The 20,757-nt window shown below is 50.1% G+C and overlaps 1 protein-coding gene across 1 annotated transcript; it reads right to left on the bottom strand.

Moving 5' to 3' along the window:
• Positions 1 to 1,578: 1,578 nt before the first annotated feature.
• On the bottom strand, positions 1,579 to 18,375 carry RRP9 (ribosomal RNA processing 9, U3 small nucleolar RNA binding protein). Its single transcript, XM_040358707.1, has 15 exons — positions 18,211 to 18,375; positions 15,312 to 15,397; positions 15,110 to 15,219; positions 12,828 to 12,889; positions 11,967 to 12,008; positions 10,440 to 10,566; positions 10,108 to 10,232; positions 8,917 to 9,009; positions 7,850 to 7,950; positions 7,256 to 7,390; positions 5,842 to 5,904; positions 5,552 to 5,697; positions 4,785 to 4,864; positions 3,137 to 3,210; positions 1,579 to 1,758 (listed from the first exon to the last, which is right to left on the bottom strand). Exons 1-15 carry the CDS (start codon positions 18,256 to 18,258, stop codon positions 1,668 to 1,670), a joined length of 1,383 nt encoding a protein of 460 aa, XP_040214641.1. The 5' UTR covers positions 18,259 to 18,375; the 3' UTR covers positions 1,579 to 1,667.
• Positions 18,376 to 20,757: the final 2,382 nt, after the last annotated feature.

Raw genomic sequence — 20,757 nt, 5'->3', positions numbered from 1 at the left:
CGTATGCCCCCATCCGTGCTGCTGCTGCTGCCGCCGCCGTATGCCCCCATCCGTGCTGCTGCTGCTGCTGCCGCCGCCGTATGCCCCCATCCGTGCTGCTGCTGCTGCCGCCGTATGCCCCCATCCGTGCTGCTGCCGCCATGTGCCCCCATCCGTGCTGCTGCCGCCGCCGTATGCCCACATCGTGCTGCTGCCGCCGCCGTATGCCCCCATCCGTGCTGCTGCCGCCGCCGTGTGCCCCCATCCGTGCTGCTGCCGCCGCCGTGTGCCCCCATCCGTGCTGCTGCCGCCGCCGTGTGCCCCCATCCGTGCTGCCGCCGTGTGCCCCCATCCGTGCTGCCGCCGCCGCCGTGTGCCCCCATCCGTGCTGCCGCCGTGTGCCCCCATCCGTGCTGCCGCCGCCGCCGTGTGCCCCCATCCGTGCTGCCGCCGCCGTGTGCCCCCATCCGTGCTGCCGCCGCCGTGTGCCCCCATCCGTGCTGCCGCCGCCGCCGTATGCCCCCATCCGTGCTGCTGCTGCTGCTGCCGCCGCCGCCGTATGCCCCCCATCCGTGCTGCTGCCGCCGCCGTATGCCCCCATCCGTGCTGCTGCCGCCGCATGCCCCCATCCGTGCTGCTGCCGCCGCCGTATGCCCCCATCCGTGCTGCTGCCGCCGCCGTATGCCCCCATCCGTGCTGCTGCCGCCGCCGTATGCCCCCATCCCTCCCTCCCCCCCCCCCGTGCTGTCCTGGATGGAGACGATCTGTCAGGATGGAGAGTGGCGGTAGGGGCCGGCAAATCCGGCTACCTTTTCCGAATGTACAGAGTCAGTGATGACTCTGTACATTCACATAACTGAAACATCGTAAACTGTGTTTACAATGTTTCAGTTTATGAATGAAGAGAAGCCGCAGTCTTCTCTCCATTCATTTTCAGTACAGCTGAGGCTGCAGAGAAAGGGACTAGGGCAGTGATGGCAAACCTTGGCACCCCAGATGTTTTGGAATTACATTTCCCATGATACTCCACTACACTGCAGAGTGCATGAGCATCATTGGAAATGTAGTGCCAAAACATCTGGGGTGCCAAGGTTCGCCATCACTGGACTAGGGAGAATCTGTGTCCCTTTCTCTGTCTCAGAGGAGAGATGTCAGAGGTCTGTTAAGACCCCTGATATCTCACCAAAGCCCCCCCAACAGGGACGATATAAAAAATAAAAGGAATTGCAATACTGTAAATATAAAAAAAAAAATTGTAAAAAATAAAAAACACGGTTTGGCAGTAAAAGCTTTATGGCCACAGCTCAGTTCTGGGAGACATCTAGTGGACACATTAAATATTACACTTTTTCTATTTCAACTAGGTTTAGCCCAGACTTTCTACATAGACGGCAAAAAAAAAAAAAAAGACTAACCCTTTCCTTTGCTATGCTATGCACCATGGAGGGGATTAAACTTACTGGAAACGCAACAATAAGCGAGATAGAATCTGTAAAGTGGGGCCAATTTCCCGGTCACTGAAACTCCTCCTGCGCGGTCCCCGACCCCAAGTTTATAGGAAGCTGCCGGCGGCGGGAGGGAGGAGACAGCACACCGATGTTCACTTTTACAAAACTTTTTATGTAATACAAATCTGAATAATTAAACATCTGAACAGGAAAAAAATAGAACGTCCGACATCAGAACTCTCAGGATCCTTCACTCTGCGGCTGCTTCCTCTTGAAGGGGATGATGTACAACCCGTTTTTGGCTTCTTTCATCCGCCACCAACGTCCAAGTCTGCCGGGGGGGATGGGAAGGAAAATGAATGAAGAGATGTGCGAGTAGAAAATACAAAACCTAGAGCTAAAGCTAAAGCAAACATCTGCGACTTGTTATTATTGTTGTCTGCCGAAAACATAATGCACGCCAACAAAAAAAGAAATAATAATAATGGTGTGGATGGTGTGTGGGGGTGTTTTGTTAAATTATTATAATTTTATTTTTTATTGTTTTGTCTTATTTTGTGGGCGTTTCATTTTTTTATTTGGCTCGTCTTAATTTTATTAATTTTGTGTGTGTTTTTTTTTTTTTTTTATGTGGTTCGTCTAAAACAGGGGTCTCCAAACTGGGGCCCTAGGGCCGGATGTGGCCCTTTGCTAGCCTTCATCCAGCCCTTGGGGCAGTAATGCTCCCAACGATATGAGGCACTATTCCTCATAATGACACCAACAATGGGGCACCAGTTCTTCCACTAATAGCAATGATGGAGCACTATTCCTCCTCCTACTGCCCAACACTGGGGCCATGTTTATTCTCAGTGATGCTCGGCCCTTGGGGCATTTTCTACCATCACTGGTCAGAATCCAGCCCCCCTGAAGTCTGAAAGACAAAAAAACTGTCCCTTTGCTTGAAAAGTATGGAGACCCCTGGTCTAAAAAAAACAAAAACAAAAAAAGAAATCAGACGCAAAAATTAAATGAAGAAGGAAGAAGAACCTCTAAAGAAAAAAACTTGATAAAACCCCCCCCAACCAAAAAAAATAAACACCCAATGAACCCCACAAGCTTTCACTCCTACCCCCGCCTTCCATGAGATCTTAGGAGAGAGAGGCGCGATCTCTCTGGTAGCCTTCCCAGGGGGCACCTGTATGGTTTGGGTTTAGTACTGGAAGGGGATTGGGGTTATGGATGGTAAATGGACGGCAATGAATTGTCCTGTATGAGAGCTTTTTTTTTTTTTACCCACCAAGATGTGAAATAATGTAAAATGTTTAGAAGAAATAGGATAAAAAAAAAAAAAAAAAAAAAAAAAAAGTTGCAATATGATCCACCCATAAAAAAAGGCCCAGAGTTGTCGGTTCTTCTCATGGCTCCTCCTATAAAGGGGACCTCCAGGTAAGTAATTTCTGTTGGTACATCGGGTTTAATGACCTGCAGAGGCACCTCAATGGGGACGGGACCAATATACATAAAGAAGGGGAGATTTACTAAAACTAGAGGAGCCCTCAGAATCTGATGCAGCTCTGCATGGGGAGCCAATCAGCTTCTATCTTCAGCTTCTTCAGTGAAGCTTTGACAATAAAACCTGGAAGCCGATTGGTCTCTATGCAGAGCTGCACCAGATGTACTGTACATGAGATCTTCAATAATGACAAGAGCCCCGGAAATCCCCTCACCTGTGTTCTTGGCCGACTCCAGCGACCAGAAAGTCCGCCGTACTCGAGAACTGGAGACAATTCACAAACCCGACCTGAGCGAGGGAAGAAAAAAATGTTTATTATTCAAAAAATGATTCTAAAAACTCAGAACAGACTTTCAGAATGCAGCCTATCCATTCACTAGAGAGCGGTGACATCACCGAGAACGCAGCCTATCCAATCACTAGAGAGCGGTGACATCACTGAGAACGCAGCCTATCCAATCACTAGAGAGTGGTGACATCACTGAGAATACAGCCTATCCATTCACTAGAGAGCGGTGACATCACCGAGAACGCAGCCTATCCAATCACTAGAGAGCGGTGACATCACTGAGAACGCAGCCTATCCAATCACTAGAGAGCGGTGACATCACTGAGAATGCAGCCTATCCATTCACTAGAGAGCGATGACATCACTGAGAATGCAGCCTATCCAATCACTAGAGAGAGGTGACATCACTGAGAATGCAGCCTATCCATTCACTAGAGAGCGGTGACATCACTGAGAATGCAGCCTATCCATTCACTAGAGAGCGGTGACATCACTGAGAATGCAGCCTATCCATTCACTAGAGAGCGATGACATCACTGAGAATGCAGCCTATCCAATCACTAGAGAGAGGTGACATCACTGAGAATGCAGCCTATCCATTCACTAGAGAGCGGTGACATCACTGAGAATGCAGCCTATCCAATCACTAGAGAGCGATGACATCACTGAGAATGCAGCCTATCCAATCACTAGAGAGCAGTGACATCACTGAGAATGCAGCCTATCCAATCACTAGAGAGCGGTGACATCACTGAGAATGCAGCCTATCCAATCACTAGAGAAAGCGGTGACATCACTGAGAATGCAGCCTATCCAATCACTAGAGAGCGGTGACATCACCGAGAATGCAGCCTATCCATTCACTAGAGAGCGGTGACATCACCGAGAATGCAGCCTATCCAATCACTAGAGAGCGGTGACATCACTGAGAATGCAGCCTATCCAATCACTAGAGAGCGATGACATCACTGAGAATGCAGCCTATCCAATCACTAGAGAGCGGTGACATCACTGAGAATGCAGCCTATCCAATCACTAGAGAGCGGTGACATCACTGAGAATGCAGCCTATCCAATCACTAGAGAGCGATGACATCACTGAGAATGCAGCCTATCCAATCACTAGAGAGCGATGACATCACTGAGAATGCAGCCTATCCATTCACTAGAGAGCGATGACATCACTGAGAATGCAGCCTATCCAATCACTAGAGAGAGGTGACATCACTGAGAATGCAGCCTATCCATTCACTAGAGAGCGGTGACATCACTGAGAATGCAGCCTATCCAATCACTAGAGAGCGATGACATCACTGAGAATGCAGCCTATCCAATCACTAGAGAGCGGTGACATCACTGAGAATGCAGCCTATCCAATCACTAGAGAGCGATGACATCACTGAGAATGCAGCCTATCCAATCACTAGAGAGCGATGACATCACTGAGAATGCAGCCTATCCAATCACTAGAGAGCGGTGACATCACTGAGAATGCAGCCTATCCAATCACTAGAGAGCGGTGACATCACTGAGAATGCAGCAGTAACAGGTCATACCCGACTCTCGTGACTTACCAGGGGAATAGTGAAGAGGGGGTGCAGACCCCGGAATCCCTCGCCGCACTGCCACAAACGTATGGAGCCGTCATGAGATCCTGGGGGAGGAACATAGAGACACAATGAGAGGAGCGCACCATGTGATCAGATTAGAACACATATAAAATATATTTCCCGATACAATGTATCAATCCTTCAATGTTCATTTCCTGCCAGTAAAGTTCAGCAGAACATGTCGGCGCGACGCCAAGAGCGAGGAAACCCCAAACTGCACCATTCATCACCCCGCCCCCACAACTAGAAGAGGAGAAGATGGGGCCGAGCATGCTGGGAGCCTCCTGGGTTTTGAATTCTAGTGAAGCCCCCCCCCCCCCATTTACAATATAGACTTCGACTTCCTCCAACCAATGAAATGTCAGTTTTGATCTCTCAGGACTCCATTGCCGAGATCAGAGCTCCAGGGCCAACGATTCCTTACATTTATGGGGGAAGGAAGGAAGTGGGGGGGGGGGGGGGGGGGAGTAGAAGCAGGGAGGAAGGAAGGAAGGAAGGAAGGAGTAGGCGGGGGGGTAGAAGGAGGGAGGGAGGAAAGGAAAGGAAGGAGTAGGAGGGGGGGGGGGGTAGAAGGAGGGAGGGAGGGAGGGAGGGAGGGAGGGAGGAAGGGAGGGAGGGAGGGAGGAAGGAAGGAAGGAAGGAAGGAGAAGAAAGAGGGAGGAGGAGATAACCCCACCTAGGACTATGACTGGTGGTCCCTTTAAATGGAATACAAAATTGAAAAGTCATACCGGAGGCGACCACGTCGCTGTTCAGCCCCGCAGACACGGCCGAGATCCAATGGGGCTCCTCCAGGCCGGGTTCCCCGCGCTTCCCGTGTGCGCACTTCACCCGAGCGAGGGGCTTCTTCTTCGACACGTGCCACACCGCGATGGATCTACACAGAAGGGAGAGATAAGGGGTCATACCCGAGGAGCTGGGTCAGCATTTCTGCTTCTACTAATTTGCAGATGAGGTGATATCAAAAATCCCCCACCTGACATTCGACCACAAAGCATAAAACGAATCAGCGACCACCTACCCGTTATCCGCGCCGGACACCATGTGCTCCTCGTTTATCAACTGGATACAATCTATAGAACCCCTGAAAACCACAAAATCCAAATCAATTCCACTGCGTCCCGTATATCTCCAATACGTTTTTATATTGAAATAATGCAAATATACAAAAGACACAACATTGCAAGCCGAGTCACCCAACACATTACCGAGGCTCTTTGCAAACCCAATGGCAACATTTTGTGTCTCTGCCCCTCCCACAATAAGACTTCCCTCCCAGTAGTTTGTGTCTCTGCCCCTCCCACAAGGGTGAGCTCCCTCCCAGTAGCGAGTCTCTGCCCCTCCCACAATAGTGAGATTTTCTGTAGTAGTTTGTGTCTCTGCCCCTCCCACAATGGAGAGATTTCCTGCAGTAGTTTGTGTCTCTGCCCCTCCCACAATGGTGAGAATTCCTGCAGTAGTTTGTGTCTCTGCCCCTCCCACAATGAGGAGATTTCCTGCAGTAGTTTGTGTCTCTGCCCCTCCCACAACAGTGAGATTTCCTGCAGTAGTTTGTGTCTCTGCCCCTCCCACAATGAGGAGATTTCCTGCAGTAGTTTGTGTCTCTGCCCCTCCCACAATGGGGAGATTTCCTGCAGTAGTTTGTGTCTCTGCCCCTCCCACAACAGTGAGATTTCCTGCAGTAGTTTGTGTCTCTGCCCCTCCCACAATGGGGAGATTTCCCTGCAGTAGTTTGTGTCTCTGCCCCTCCCACAATGGTGAGATTTCCTGCAGTAGTTTGTGTCTCCGCCCCTCCCACAATGAGGAGATTTCCTGCAGTAGTTTGTGTCTCTGCCCCTCCCACAATAGGGAGATTTCCCTGCAGTAGTTTGTGTCTCTGCCCCTCCCACAATGGGGAGATTTCCCTGCAGTAGTTTGTGTCTCTGCCCCTCCCACAATGGGGAGATTTCCCTGCAGTAGTTTGTGTCTCTGCTCCTCCCACAATGGGGAGATTTCCCTGCAGTAGTTTGTGTCTCTGCTCCTCCCACAATGGTTAGATTTCCCTGCAGTAGTTTGTGTCTCTGCCCCTCCCACAATGGGGAGATTTCCCTGCAGTAGTTTGTGTCTCTGCTCCTCCCACAATGGGGAGATTTCCTGCAGTAGTTTGTGTCTCTGCCCCTCCCACAATGGGGAGATTTCCCTGCAGTAGTTTGTGTCTCTGCTCCTCCCACAATGGGGAGATTTCCTGCAGTAGTTTGTGTCTCTGCCCCTCCCACAATGGTTAGATTTCCCTGCAGTAGTTTGTGTCTCTGCCCCTCCCACAATGGGGAGATTTCCCTGCAGTAGTTTGTGTCTCTGCCCCTCCCACAATGAGGAGATTTCCTGCAGTAGTTGGGTCTCTGCCCATTGGCTTAGTGTAGAGGAAATCCTCCCCTCCCCCCTCTCCCTGTACTCACTCCTGCCCGCTGAAGACAAGCTGCGACTCCTCTGCGATCTTCCACACCCGGACGGTCCCGTCTCTTCCCCCGGACGTCACGCAGCGCTCTCGGCTCAGGCTGTCCAGTCCGGTGATACAATCCTGGTGGCCGAAACTGAAGAGGAAAAACTTGATGACATCATTGATTTACAGTATGAGGCGCTGACATATACCACGGTGCTCTACAGGAGACATGTAGGGTTTTCTATACAGCGCAGGAGCTTACACTCTAATGTTCTTGCCGGGACAACTCTAAAGAGCCGGCATAGGTAGAAGTCTATAACCCCTCCGCTGTGTTTGTGGACTGAACACTGGAGGACATACAAACTCCATGCAGACGGAGCCCGGCTAGGAAATGAACCCGCAGGCCCAGCGCTGCAAAACCACATGGAACCACTGAGCCAATCACACGTCCCTGTACACTTCCTATATACCGGGGGGCGGAGCCGGCACGGGAATCTATTTGGATTTTTGGCTTTGCCGTCATTAGGATCGGCTCCCCGGTTTTGCAGCAGACGGTCGGGGACGACACGCAGCACAGCGGGCTGTAAAAGCATCGAATCGCATCACTTACAGCGTCTCTATGTAGGAGTTCTCTGCGACATTCCAGACTTTGATGGATCGGTCGTGGGAGGCGCTGAACAGCTGGTAAGTCCCTTTCTGGAAGGAGAGTCCCTGTGAGGGCGGAGAAGGGAGGATTTACAAAGGAGAATTCTGGAAAGCAGATGGGAGAGATCTTATAATACCCTCACCAATGTGTTATTCCCAGGGCTGCCAATAGGGGGGGGGGGCACTCCTGTAGAGGGCAGTACTCCCATGCCAGGCCTTGACACCATCGGGTTAGGAAAAGGAGATACCACTGTATTATCCCCAGCACTGCCAATAAGGGGGGGCAGTACTCCCATGCCAGGCCTTGAACCCATTGGGTTAGCTGATGGAGGTACCATTGTATTATTCCCAGGGCTGACAATAGGGGGGGCACTCCTGTACAGGGCAGTACTCCCATGCCAGGCCTTGGCCCCATTGGGTTAGCAGATGGAGCTGCGATTGTATTATCCCCAGCAGTGCCAAAAAGGGGGGGGGGCAATACTCCCATGCTGGGCCTTGGCCCCATCGGGTTAGCAGATAGAGGGGTCTTGCAATGCCTTTACCACAATCACTTATCCACAGTGCTGCCACTGGGGGGGGGGGGGGGGGGCTCCTGTACAGGGAAGTCGTCCCATGCCAGGTCTTGATCCCATTGGGTTAGCAGATGGAGCTACCACTGTAATATTCCCAGGGCTGTTAATAGAAGATATGGGGGGGGGGGGGGGGGGTTGAGGGAAGGGGTGTGGTCAGGTAGACTGTACAGGGCTCCATGATTTCCAATAGTGAGGCTGCTAAATGCGCAAAAACATCCCTCATCCTATGGACCAGTTATACCAGGAAGGGACACCCACCCTGACCCCCCCATCACCAGCAACTGTGACTGCAAGCCTGATTTTAAACTTTCACCTCGTGTCTAGCAATGCTGTATCAAGATAGATTGTAGGTCATTACACGGGTTACATCGGATTTAAAAAGTCATGACTTTGTAAATACTGAACTATAGAGAGCTAGGAAGGTAAGTGAGAAGGGTAAGTGAGAAGGTAAGTGACTCACAGACACGGCTCCTCTGTGTCCCGGGAACTTGTGAAGATTCTGGCAGGTTTCGGCGTTCCAGATGAAGATCAATTTATTCTGATCACCAGAGGCCTGAAGAACAAAAACCACATCAGCTGCTATTGATTGGTTGCAACATACTATTATTATTATTAATACGATTATTAAGATCAATAAAAATATTATTATGACCAATCCAGTAGTAATAAAAAAAAAAAAAAAAAGAAGTACCATTATTTTACTTTAAATATAGGAAACAATATATTGTTTTATTGTATTTAAATATTGTTCTTTTTTTTTTAAGAATATTTATATCAACAATTATGGAAATATTTAAATACAATAAAATAAATCATAAAACAATATTTTCATTTAGTATGTTATTTCATTTCAAAATACAGCATTATTTATATATCATATTAATTACAGGAAAATAAAAAAAAAAATTTTATGTAATATATATATATATATATATGTGTGTATTTAAGATTATATTTCAATTAGGGATGCACCTATACCATTTTATTGTAACACAATAAGTTTGAGTGCTGATGCGATTTAAAAAAAAACGTATCAGCACTCAAACTCGTGTTAAAATAAAAATGGTATAGGTGCATCCCTAATTGAAAATATATATATATATATATATATATATATATAAAAAATATTATACCAATTATTGTATAAAATAGATGTAAACCAAAAAAAAAAACACCCCACCACACAGGAAAGTAATTAAATGGAGGAGAATGGGGAGTTAAAGCCGATTAGAGTAAATTAAGGGTTAATAAGGGGTTAAACAGGGGAACATTTGTTCATCTATTTGATCTGCAGATGAAGAAACAGAGAGATTTATTTTAGCGTTTCAGCATGTTATTTATTTTTATTCTTTTGACAGCGCCAATTACTGGACTCATTTAAACACTTCTGCCGTCAACAGGGGAGACCCGCTGACAGCTCAAAGAACCAAGCCTGAAAGTACCTGAAAGCACTAGTATTGGTGCAGCACCAATTAAAATATAACAAATTGATAATCTTATTATAGAATAACATACAGTATTATTTGTATTATATTATTTCTAGGAACAAAAAATAAAATATTAAATCCCATTATTAAATAAATAAAATATTTTAGTCAAAATAAAATAGTTATTTTTATTGATAAACAAAAACACCAATTTTTTTTCTCACCAAGTACTTCCCGTCCGATGACACCGCCATGCACAGGATGTGCGTCGTGTGCCCCACATGCGTCTGTTCGCAGCCCTTCCGCCCGCCGGGAATCTTGTGCACCTTCTTCCCGTCGCTCACCGACCCTGCAGGAACAAAATACGATCGTCAATGCCAGCTCGTCATTATCGGCATCCAACAAACAAAACTATAACCCCCTCCTCCGTTTCGGGGTCTCCATATTGCTCCAGCCGATCCCGACCCGCCAGTCAACTCCTCCCAGCTTAAAAAGACTCCGCCCACCTTTGTAAGAAAATAATTTAAATCAAAATAAAAAAATTCCCACAACTCACATTTGATGATGGAACAATCCTTGGAGGCGGAGAAGACGTGCTGATCGTCCGGAGTGATGACAATACAGGTGATGGGGAGCTGGTGACCGCGGAGGAGGCGGAACTCTGAGGGATCTGGAGGCAGCAACTGGGGGGCGGAGCCAGAGAGAAAATACAAAAGAGAAACAATGTGTCATTATAACCCGAAGGAGATACAGCAAGAAAATTAGGGCAGAAAAATAAAACGTCGCCTTTGGGAAAATCGCATTCTTTGAGGGCGTTTTGGCCGAGCGCTCCGCGTGCCGCCCTATAACCCGAGACATTAGAGTGTAAGCTCCTCTGGTACAGAGACTGATATGACTGTTTCAGTGTTCTCTGTACAGCGCTGCGGTATATGTCAGAGCTATATAAATGTATAATAAGAATTAAAAAAATAATAATAATGTGTGACTGTGGAGGGGACATTAGAGTGTAAGCTCCTCTGTACAGAGACTGATGTGACTGTGGGGGGAGGGGACATTAGAGTGTAAGCTCCTCTGTACAGAGACTGATGTGATGTGGGGGGAGGGGACATTAGAGTGTAAGCTCCTCTGTACAGAGACTGATGTGATGTGGGGGGAGGGGACATTAGAGTGTAAGCTCCTCTGTACAGAGACTGATGTGATGTGTGGGGGGGAGGGGACATTAGAGTGTAAGCTCCTCTGTACAGAGACTGATGTGATGTGGGGGGGGGGGAGGGGACATTAGAGTGTAAGCTCCTCTGTACAGAGACTGATGTGATGTGGGGGGAGGGGACATTAGAGTGTAAGCTCCTCTGTACAGAGACTGATGTGACTGTGGGGGGAGGGGACATTAGAGTGTAAGCTCCTCTGTACAGAGACTGATGTGATGTGGGGGGAGGGGACATTAGAGTGTAAGCTCCTCTGTACAGAGACTGATGTGATGTGGGGGGAGGGGACATTAGAGTGTAAGCTCCTCTGTACAGAGACTGATGTGACTGTGGGGGGAGGGGACATTAGAGTGTAAGCTCTTCTGGTACAGAGACCGATATGTCTGGCTCAGCGATCTCTGTACCGTGCTGCGGTATATGTCAGAGCCATATAAATGTATTATAATAGTGGGTGACTGTGGGGGGGGGGGGGGGGGGGAGACATTAGAGTGTAAGCTCCTCTGTACAGAGACTGATGTGATGTGGGGGGAGGGGACATTAGAGTGTAAGCTCCTCTGTACAGAGACTGATGTGATGTGGGGGGAGGGGACATTAGAGTGTAAGCTCCTCTGTACAGAGACTGATGTGATGTGGGGGGGGAGGGGACATTAGAGTGTAAGCTCCTCTGTACAGAGACTGATGTGACTGTGGGGGAGGGGGGGACATTAGAGTGTAAGCTCTTCTGTACAGAGACTGATGTGATGTGGGGGAGGGGACATTCGAGTGTAAGCTCCTCTGGTACAGAGACTGATGTGACTGGCTCAGTGATCTCTGTACAGCGATGCGGTATATGTCAGCGCTATGGAATGAAACGTTGCAGTACAATGAAGTCATTTTACCTCTTTGGCGAGCTTACGCTGAAGTTTCCCTCGCTGTTCAAGCTGCAAAGAAAAAACAAAAAAACAAATGTCAATGATCGCCGCCGCACCTCCTTTTAGTTTTTTTGAAGAAAACATTTGCATGTTGATCACTCTTCAGGGTCTTTTTCTTCATCTCATGTAATACAGACACTGTACAGCAGGGGTCTCCCAACTACGGCCCTCCAGTTGTTTAGGAACCACAATTCCCATCCTGCCCAGTCATGTCTTTGATTGTCAGAGTCTTGCAATGCCTCATGGGACGTGTAGTTTCCACAACAGCTGGAGGGCCGTAGTTTGGAGATCCCCGCTCTACAGCTTAGCCGCTCTTACTGGAAATAATCCCTCCCCAATATCTTCATTTCCTCCATGATTAGACAGAACTTGTGTATCAGTTTTCACAATGACCTGGCTTACAGATTCACTACAATAAGGCAGTTAAAAGGGAATCCATCATTGTGCCCAACCAGGGAGAGGCGACGGGTTCTCCAAGTCACACCCCCCCCCCCCCCCCCCCCCAATCCTTGCTTTTGGTGTGCGCCCCCCCCCCCCCCACACACAATGTATTGGAAGTACTGGATCTCCAGAGGTTCCAGGTATTGCTGACTTTCCGCCCCCCCCCCCCATGTCAAGCCAGAGCAGCCAAAGCTGAATACAGTCATGTGGGGGAGGGGAAGCTCATTAACGCTGTGTAAGCTCAGACACATATCTATAGAGCTTACAAAAGGAATTAAGACTCCAGTTGCCACCCACAGCCCTATCAAGAGAACCTGTCACTCTGCCCTAAATTACCAAGAACAGACCACCAAATGACTCCTCCCCCCCCCCCTCCAGCGCACTCACCACATCATCCTGTAAGCGGCTGGCTACGGCGTCCAGGCCCTCGTCCTCAAGTCCCTCCTCCTCTGAAGGACAGAAAAACATTCAGATGTCATTATTCCCACTTAAGGGATCGGCCTTTTCTAGCACTTTTTGTTTACAAGTAAAAGATAAAAATACAATTTTTTTTTGCTAGAAAATTACTTAGAACCCCCAAACAATATATATTTGATCAGAGACCCTAGAGCAGGGGTCTCAAACTGGTGGCCCTCCAGCTGTTGCGAAACTACAAGTCCCATCATGCCTCTGCCTGTGGGAGTCAGCCTTGCAATGTCTCATGGGACTTGTAGTTTTGCAACAGCTGGAGGGCCGCCAGTTTGAGACCCCCTGCCCTAGAGAATAAAATGGCGATTGTTGCAATTTATGTCACGTATTTGAACAGCGTTTAAAATTAATAAATAAATGTAACTTTGGGGGGGGAAAAATTATTTTTAATGCAAAAAAAATGACCGTGCCCCCGGACTTGATGTCCACCGGTGTCCTGCGATCGTGTCACGGAACAGAACGGGGGGATGCCAGTGTAAACAAGGCATCTCCCTGTTCTGCCTAGTGACAGGACGCTGATCGTCTGTTCCCTGTCATCGGGAGCAGCGATCAGTGTCGTGTCACAGAAAGCCCACCCCCCCACAGTGTTAGAATCACTCCCTAGGGCACACTTAACCCCTTCATAGCCCCCTACTGGTTAACCCAGGCAAGGGCAAACTCGGCCCTCCAGCTGTTTTGAAACTACAAGTCCCATGAGACGTTGCAAGACCCCGACAATCACAGGCATGACTCCTACAGGCAGAGGCATGATGGGATTTGCAGTTTCACCACAGCTGGATGGCCGAGATTGCCCACCCCCTGGGTTAGCCCTTCCCTGCCAGTGTCATTTACACAGTAATCAGTGCATTTTTATAGCACCGATTGCTGATGGTCCCAAAATAGCGTCAAAAGTGTCCGACAATGTTGCAGTTACTAAAAAATTATTAAAAATCGCCGCCATTACTAGTAAAAAAAAAAAAAAAAAAAAAAAATTAAAAATGCCATAAAACTATCCCCTATTTTGTAGACACAATGGCCCAGATTCACAAAGCACTTACGCCGACGTATAACAAGTTACGCCGACGTAAGTGCAAATGTGCGCCGTCGTATGTGCGCCAGACCCACAACCAGATATGCGCCTAAAACCAGGCTACACCCCGCCGACGTAGCTTGCTTACGCCGGCGTAGGGTGGGCGCACATTTAGGCTGGACGCATGGTGGCGCTCCCATTGATTAGCCATCTAAACATGCAAATGAGGGAAATACGGCGATTCACGAACCTGCGTGCGCCCGACGCAGGCTACGCGAAGTGCATGTAAGTTGTACGTCCGGCGTAAAGTTATTCCCCATAAAGGAGGCGCAACCCGGCAACAGACATGCACAGGTCTGCACCAGGGAACCAGGCCGGCGTATTTTACGTTGGACGTGTGTCTGGCTGGGCGTAGGTTACGTTCACGCCGTACGCAGTGATCCGGCGTAGTTTAGGCAGTTGTTCAGACGTGATTGTGAGCATGCGCAGGGGGATGCGTCCACGTCACAAGCGCAGTTCGTGATACGTATCTGTCTGGCGCTCGGCCCATCATTTGCCTGGGTCACGCCCACTTCCTACGCCGGCCTACGCCTTCGAATCCTACTCCACGCTGACGCAGCGTTGGGATGCAATGCACTGCTGAATGCAATGCTTGCCTCTCTGCGCTGCGTTGGCGTAGCGTACTATATATTTATTATAGCAAAAAGTTAAAAATTATTGAATTTTCTCAAAACTGTCGCTCTATTTCTGTTTACAGCTGGAAAAAAAAAAAAAAAAAAAGAAGAAGTTTACTTCCATTCTAGACTGGAAGTGATGTCATGACGTTGCTCGGGGTCCTCCTAGATCATAGAGGTGATCAGAGATGATGTGGTCTCTGTTCATCTCTGTGACCAGCCATGCAAATAGTTTCCAGAAAAAATGGTAAGTCCAAGCGGAGAACCCCTCCCACTTTTTATAAAATCAATCCAGCAGCAAATTAGCCGCTCGAATTGCTTTCACGAGAAACAAAAAAAACAAAAAAAAAACAAAAAAAAAGGAAAATTCCCGGGGTTCTAGCCGATATCTTCATTCATAACCCCGGTAAACCACACACACACACACACACACAATTCTACATATACACGTATTGTGGTCAGGTGGTGGATAGACACACAGACAGGACAATGGCGCGGTGCGCAGCCCCCCTCCTCACCCTGCGCCTGCAGCTGTTGCAGATACTCCTTGGCCAATCGCAGCTTTTTCTCCTGCGCCGTCTCCTCCACCTCTTCTTGCTCCTCCTCCCGCTTCCTGCGGGGCGGGGCTCTGTGTGGGGGGAGGGGGGAGAACAGACAATGATCAGGATGGACAGATTTTTTTTTAGAAAATGATAAAAAAAAACAGAAACGTGATCTTACACTTCGGTGTCGGAGTCGCTCTCGATCTCCTCCCGCAGATGCACCATTTTCTTCTTCTTTTTCTTCTGCGCGTCTCCATCGTTCCCCTGAGAGGAAAAAAAATAAAAATCACCACTGGGTTATGGCGGCCATCTTTAACACTTTCACACCCGCTGACGTATACATTACACCCAGTGCAATGTCAGAATGTCAGCAGACTCCCCCTACTGGTTACACAGTAGAAGTGAGGTGTGATATGTGAATGGAGAGGCAGCCATGTGTCCCAGGCTCACCTGCCCCTCCTGGAGGCCCAGGGATCTCCATGGGGGGGGGGGGGGGGGGCAAGATGGATATGTTCTCCGATTTCTTCTATGACATATGAACTTGGAAGCGCTCAGCTCTGATCACTTCGGAGTTCAGAGCTGTCAGAATCGCCGTGAAGAAGCTGATTGATCAGCCTCCGCAGGAGGGGACATTGGGGGTCCAATAGTCCTCTGAGGTCTCCTCAAAGAGAAAGAGTAAAAAGATAAACCAACTTCAAATATCCAGCCCACCCCCGCTGTACATAGCAGCTATGCCGCCCCCTGCTGCAAGTGTAACAGACTGCGGCGCACACCGCAATACAAAGACCCAGAGCGAGAATTCATCATGAAGTATGCAACGGCAAGTGTACATTTCACCAACCCCACGCCGACCCATGGGGAACACTGACCCCCACGGGGAACACCGACCCCCACACCGACCCGCGGGGAACACCGACCCGCAGGGAACACCGACCACCACAGGGAACATCACACCGGCCCCCACGGGGGAACATCACAGGGAACACCGGCCCCCACGGGGGAACATCACAGGGAACACCGGCCCCCACGGGGGAACATCACAGGGAACACCGACCCCCCACATGTCAACCCACAGGGAACACCGACCCCCCACATGTCGACCCACAGGGAACACCGACCCCCCACATGTCGACCCACAGGGAACACCGACCCCCCACATGTCAACCCACAGGGAACACCGACCCCCCACAGGGAACACCGACCCCCCACAGGGAACACCGACCCCCCACATGTCGACCCACAGGGAACACCGACCCCCCACATGTCAACCCACAGGGAACACCGACCCCCCACAGGGAACACCGACCCCCCACATGTCGACCCACAGGGAACACCGACCAATGGGAAGAGCTCCTTTCTTCTGGAAGCAGCAGCCTCAGATGGGCTTCTCTTTTGCCAGCACGGTCATGTGTCTGTGCTGACCAATGAGTGCTTGCCATTGCAGGATAGCAATAGTTACATAGAAAAAATAATAATAAATATATCAGGCTGCAAAAAGAGGACCTGTCCTTGCTCAGCCCTCACATATACAGCTCTGACACGCTGGTACTTGTAGTTCCCCGGTGCGGGGGGGGGGGGGTCAGGCTGTGCACACTAGGATAATCACTGTCCGCTCAGGAACCAATGGGTGCCGGCAATACACAGGATGTGCAAAGGAAGGAAAATATGGACAGCCGCACTCCAAAGTCTTAAAAAGACGTGCCCTTTATTGGGTGATGGAAAAATGCACTACAGGTACCAGCATGCAGTGTGAAAAACACTGACGCGTTTCGCATTGGATATTAATGCTTAGTCATAGCTATGACTAAGCATTAATATCCAATGCGAAACGCATCAGCCGTTTTTCCCACTGCATGCTGGTACCTGTAGTGCATTTTTCCATCACCCAATAAAGGGCACGTCTTTTTAAGACTTTGGAGTGCGGCTGTCCATATTTTCCACATTCTGACATGCTGGTACTTGTAGTTCATTATATAATGTATAGGGAAGAAGGGGGATCAGGGTGACCCCATACACACACAGCACTGTATATAGTATATGGGGACACAGGGGGGAGGGGATCAGGGTGACCCCATACACACACAGCACTGTATATAGTATATGGGGACACAGGGGGGAGGGGATCAGGGTGACCCCATACACACACAGCACTGTATATAGTATATGGGGACACAGGGGGGAGGGGATCAGGGTGACCCCATACACACACAGCACTGTATATAGTATATGGGGACATGGGGGGGGGGTCAGAGTGACCCCATACACACACACAGCACTGTATATAGTATATGGGGACACAGGGGGGAGGGGATCAGGGTGACCCCATACACACACACAGCACTGTATATAGTATATGGGGACACAGGGGGGAGGGGATCAGGGTGACCCTATACACACACACAGCACTGTATATAGTATATGGGGACATGGGGGGGGGGTCAGAGTGACCCCATACACACACACAGCACTGTATATAGTATATGGGGACACAGGGGGGAGGGGATCAGGGTGACCCCATACACACACAGCACTGTATATAGTATATGGGGGACACAGGGGGGAGGGGATCAGGGTGACCCCATACACACACAGCACTGTATATAGTATATGGGGACACAGGGGGGAGGGGATCAGGGTGACCCCATACACACACAGCACTGTATATAGTATATGGGGACACAGGGGGGAGGGGATCAGGGTGACCCCATACACACACAGCACTGTATATAGTATATGGGGACACAGGGGGGAGGGGATCAGGGTGACCCCATACACACACAGCACTGTATATAGTATATGGGGACACAGGGGGAGGGGATCAGGGTGACCCTATACACACACACAGCACTGTATATAGTATATGGGGACACAGGGGGGAGGGGATCAGGGTGACCCCATACACACACAGCACTGTATATAGTATATGGGGACACAGGGGGGAGGGGATCAGGGTGACCCCATACACACACAGCACTGTATATAGTATATGGGGACACAGGGGGAGGGGGTCAGAGTGACCCCCCCCCGGACACACACCGCATGTAGAATACGCCCCGCCCTCCGGTCCCGGTACTCACCTCCCCCCGTTTCTTCTCCGCTCGCTTCTTGATGAACAGGCCGGACATGATCTGAAAAGCACCGGGACCCACGTGTGCGCTCTCCCCCGTTCTCTTCCGGTCACGCCCACCGATCTCTCATTGGAGCACCGTACCCACGTGTGAGTCCACCTTCTCTCTTCCGGTTACGTCCACCGCACTCTCATTGGCTGCAGGCAAAGAGCCGCGCTCACCGGCATTCTCTATTGGTCGCCGCGTCCATGACCCGTACGCAGGTTCCTATTGGACGGATACGACGTAGAACCGCCCAGTCATCGCCGCCCGCTGGAACGCAGCGTCTCCGGTAACCTGGCAACCGGTCAGCGCAGAGTCACGTGACAGGACGAGGGGGCGGGCCTTGTGAATGTGGGGTGTGTCCAAGGTCACTGCGGACCGCCCTCTATTCCTCATCTACACAAATCCTGAAGATCGGGGGCGCGTGGACGTTTCTTCATCGTCAGTTTTCCAGAAAAAGTTTTTATCCGCCCCCCCCCTCACCACCAGCTGAAATGTACAATCAGGCTGATAATAGGAGAGGGTGAAATATGAGGAAAGGCCAGAGGGGGCGCCACAAACCCACATGGTCTGTCTGTGGACGATTCCTGTACTGCCGGGCCGCCTCCGACATGTTTCAGGCACTGGGAGCCGTCCAGGAGGAAGTGGTGTCTGTATTTTGTCACATCCAACTTCCATCAAATCACAACAATAACACTGCAAAAATATATGAAGAGATATAATCATTACATTTCCACCCCTCTATAGGTCTCATCTTCCTCCTTCCCCCTATTTATTTCTGCCTCCCTTCCTTCTTTACTTCCTACTTCCCCTACATGCTCCTCCCTCTCCTCCTTCCTACTTCCCCTACATGCTCCTCCCTCTCTTCCTTCCTACTTCCCCTACATGCTCCTCCCTCTCCTCCTTCCTACTTCCCCTACATGCTCCTCCCTCTCCTCCTTCCTACTTCCCCTACGTGCTCCCCCCTCTATTCCTTCCTACTTCCCCTACATGCTCCTCCCTCTCTTCCTTCCTACTTCCCCTACATGCTCCTGCCTCCCTTCCTTCCTACTTCCCCTACATGCTCCTCCCTCTCTTCCTTCCTACTTCCCCTACATGCTCCTCCCTCTCTTCCTTCCTACTTCCCCTACATGCTCCTCCCTCTCTTCCTTCCTACTTCCCCTACATGCTCCTCCCTCTCTTCCTTCCTACTTCCCCTACGTGCTCCTCCCTCTCTTCCTTCCTACTTCCCCTACGTGCTCCTCCCTCTCTTCCTTCCTACTTCCCCTACATGCTCCTCCCTCTCTTCCTTCCTACTTCCCCTACATGCTCCTCCCTCTCTTCCTTCCTACTTCCCCTACGTGCTCCTCCCTCTCTTCCTTCCTACTTCCCCTATGTGCTCCTCCCTCTCTTCCTTCCTACTTCCCCTACGTGCTCCTCCCTCTCCTCCTTCCTACTTCCCCTACATGCTCCTCCCTCTCCTCCTTCCTACTTCCCCTACATGCTCCTCCCTCTCTTCCTTCCTACTTCCCCTACATGCTCCTTCCTCTCTTCCTTCCTACTTCCCCTACATGCTCCTCCCTCTCTTCCTTCCTACTTCCCCTACATGCTCCTCCCTCTCTTCCTTCCTACTTCCCCTACGTGCTCCTCCCTCTCTTCCTTCCTACTTCCCCTACATGCTCCTCCCTCTCTTCCTTCCTACTTCCCCTACATGCTCCTTCCTCTCTTCCTTCCTACTTCCCCTACGTGCTCCTCCCTCTCTTCCTTCCTACTTCCCCTACGTGCTCCTCCCTCTCTTCCTTCCTACTTCCCCTACGTGCTCCTCCCTCTCTTCCTTCCTACTTCCCCTACGTGCTCCTCCCTCTCTTCCTTCCTACTTCCCCTACGTGCTCCTCCCTCTCTTCCTTCCTACTTCCCCTACGTGCTCCTCCCTCTCTTCCTTCCTACTTCCCCTACGTGCTCCTCCCTCTCTTCCTTCCTACTTCCCCTACATGCTCCTCCCTCTCTTCCTTCCTACTTCCCCTACATGCTCCTTCCTCTCTTCCTTCCTACTTCCCCTACATGCTCCTCCCTCTCTTCCTTCCTACTTCCCCTACGTGCTCTTCCCTCTCTTCCTTCCTACTTCCCCTACATGCTCCTCCCTCTCTTCCTTCCTACTTCCCCTACATGCTCCTCCCTCTCTTCCTTCCTACTTCCCCTACATGCTCCTCCCTCTCTTCCTTCCTACTTCCCCCACGTGCTCCTTCCTCCCTTCCTTCCTCCTTTTCTTCCTACTTCCCCTACATGCTCCTCCCTCTCTTCCTTCCTACTTCCCCTACGTGCTCCTTCCTCTCTTCCTTCCTACTTCCCCTACATGCTCCTCCCTCTCTTCCTTCCTACTTCCCCTACATGCTCCTTCCTCTCTTCCTTCCTACTTCCCCTACATGCTCCTCCCTCTCTTCCTTCCTACTTCCCCCACGTGCTCCTTCCTTCCTACTTCCCCTACATGCTCCTCCCTCTCTTCCTTCCTACTTACCCTACATGCTCCTCCCTCTC

The sequence above is a fragment of the Rana temporaria genome, chromosome 7, assembly GCF_905171775.1.
Source record: "Rana temporaria chromosome 7, aRanTem1.1, whole genome shotgun sequence".
In the NCBI taxonomy this organism is placed as follows: Eukaryota; Metazoa; Chordata; class Amphibia; order Anura; family Ranidae; genus Rana; species Rana temporaria.
This window is presented reverse-complemented; position numbering and strand designations above follow the sequence as displayed.

What these genes read in the sequence shown, in the direction of transcription:
- RRP9 (XM_040358707.1), bottom strand. Translation starts at nt 18,258, where the DNA reads ATGTCCGGCCTGTTCATCAAGAAGCGAGCGGAGAAGAAACGGGGGGAG. An exon ending in GTGTCCGGCGCGGATAACGG is followed by an intron (nt 5,698 to 5,841) that starts GTAGGTGGTCGC and finishes CCTTCTGTGTAG; the next exon opens with ATCCATCGCGGTGTGGCACG. An exon ending in GGAGTCGGCCAAGAACACAG is followed by an intron (nt 1,759 to 3,136) that starts GTGAGGGGATTT and finishes CCCCCCCGGCAG; the next exon opens with ACTTGGACGTTGGTGGCGGA.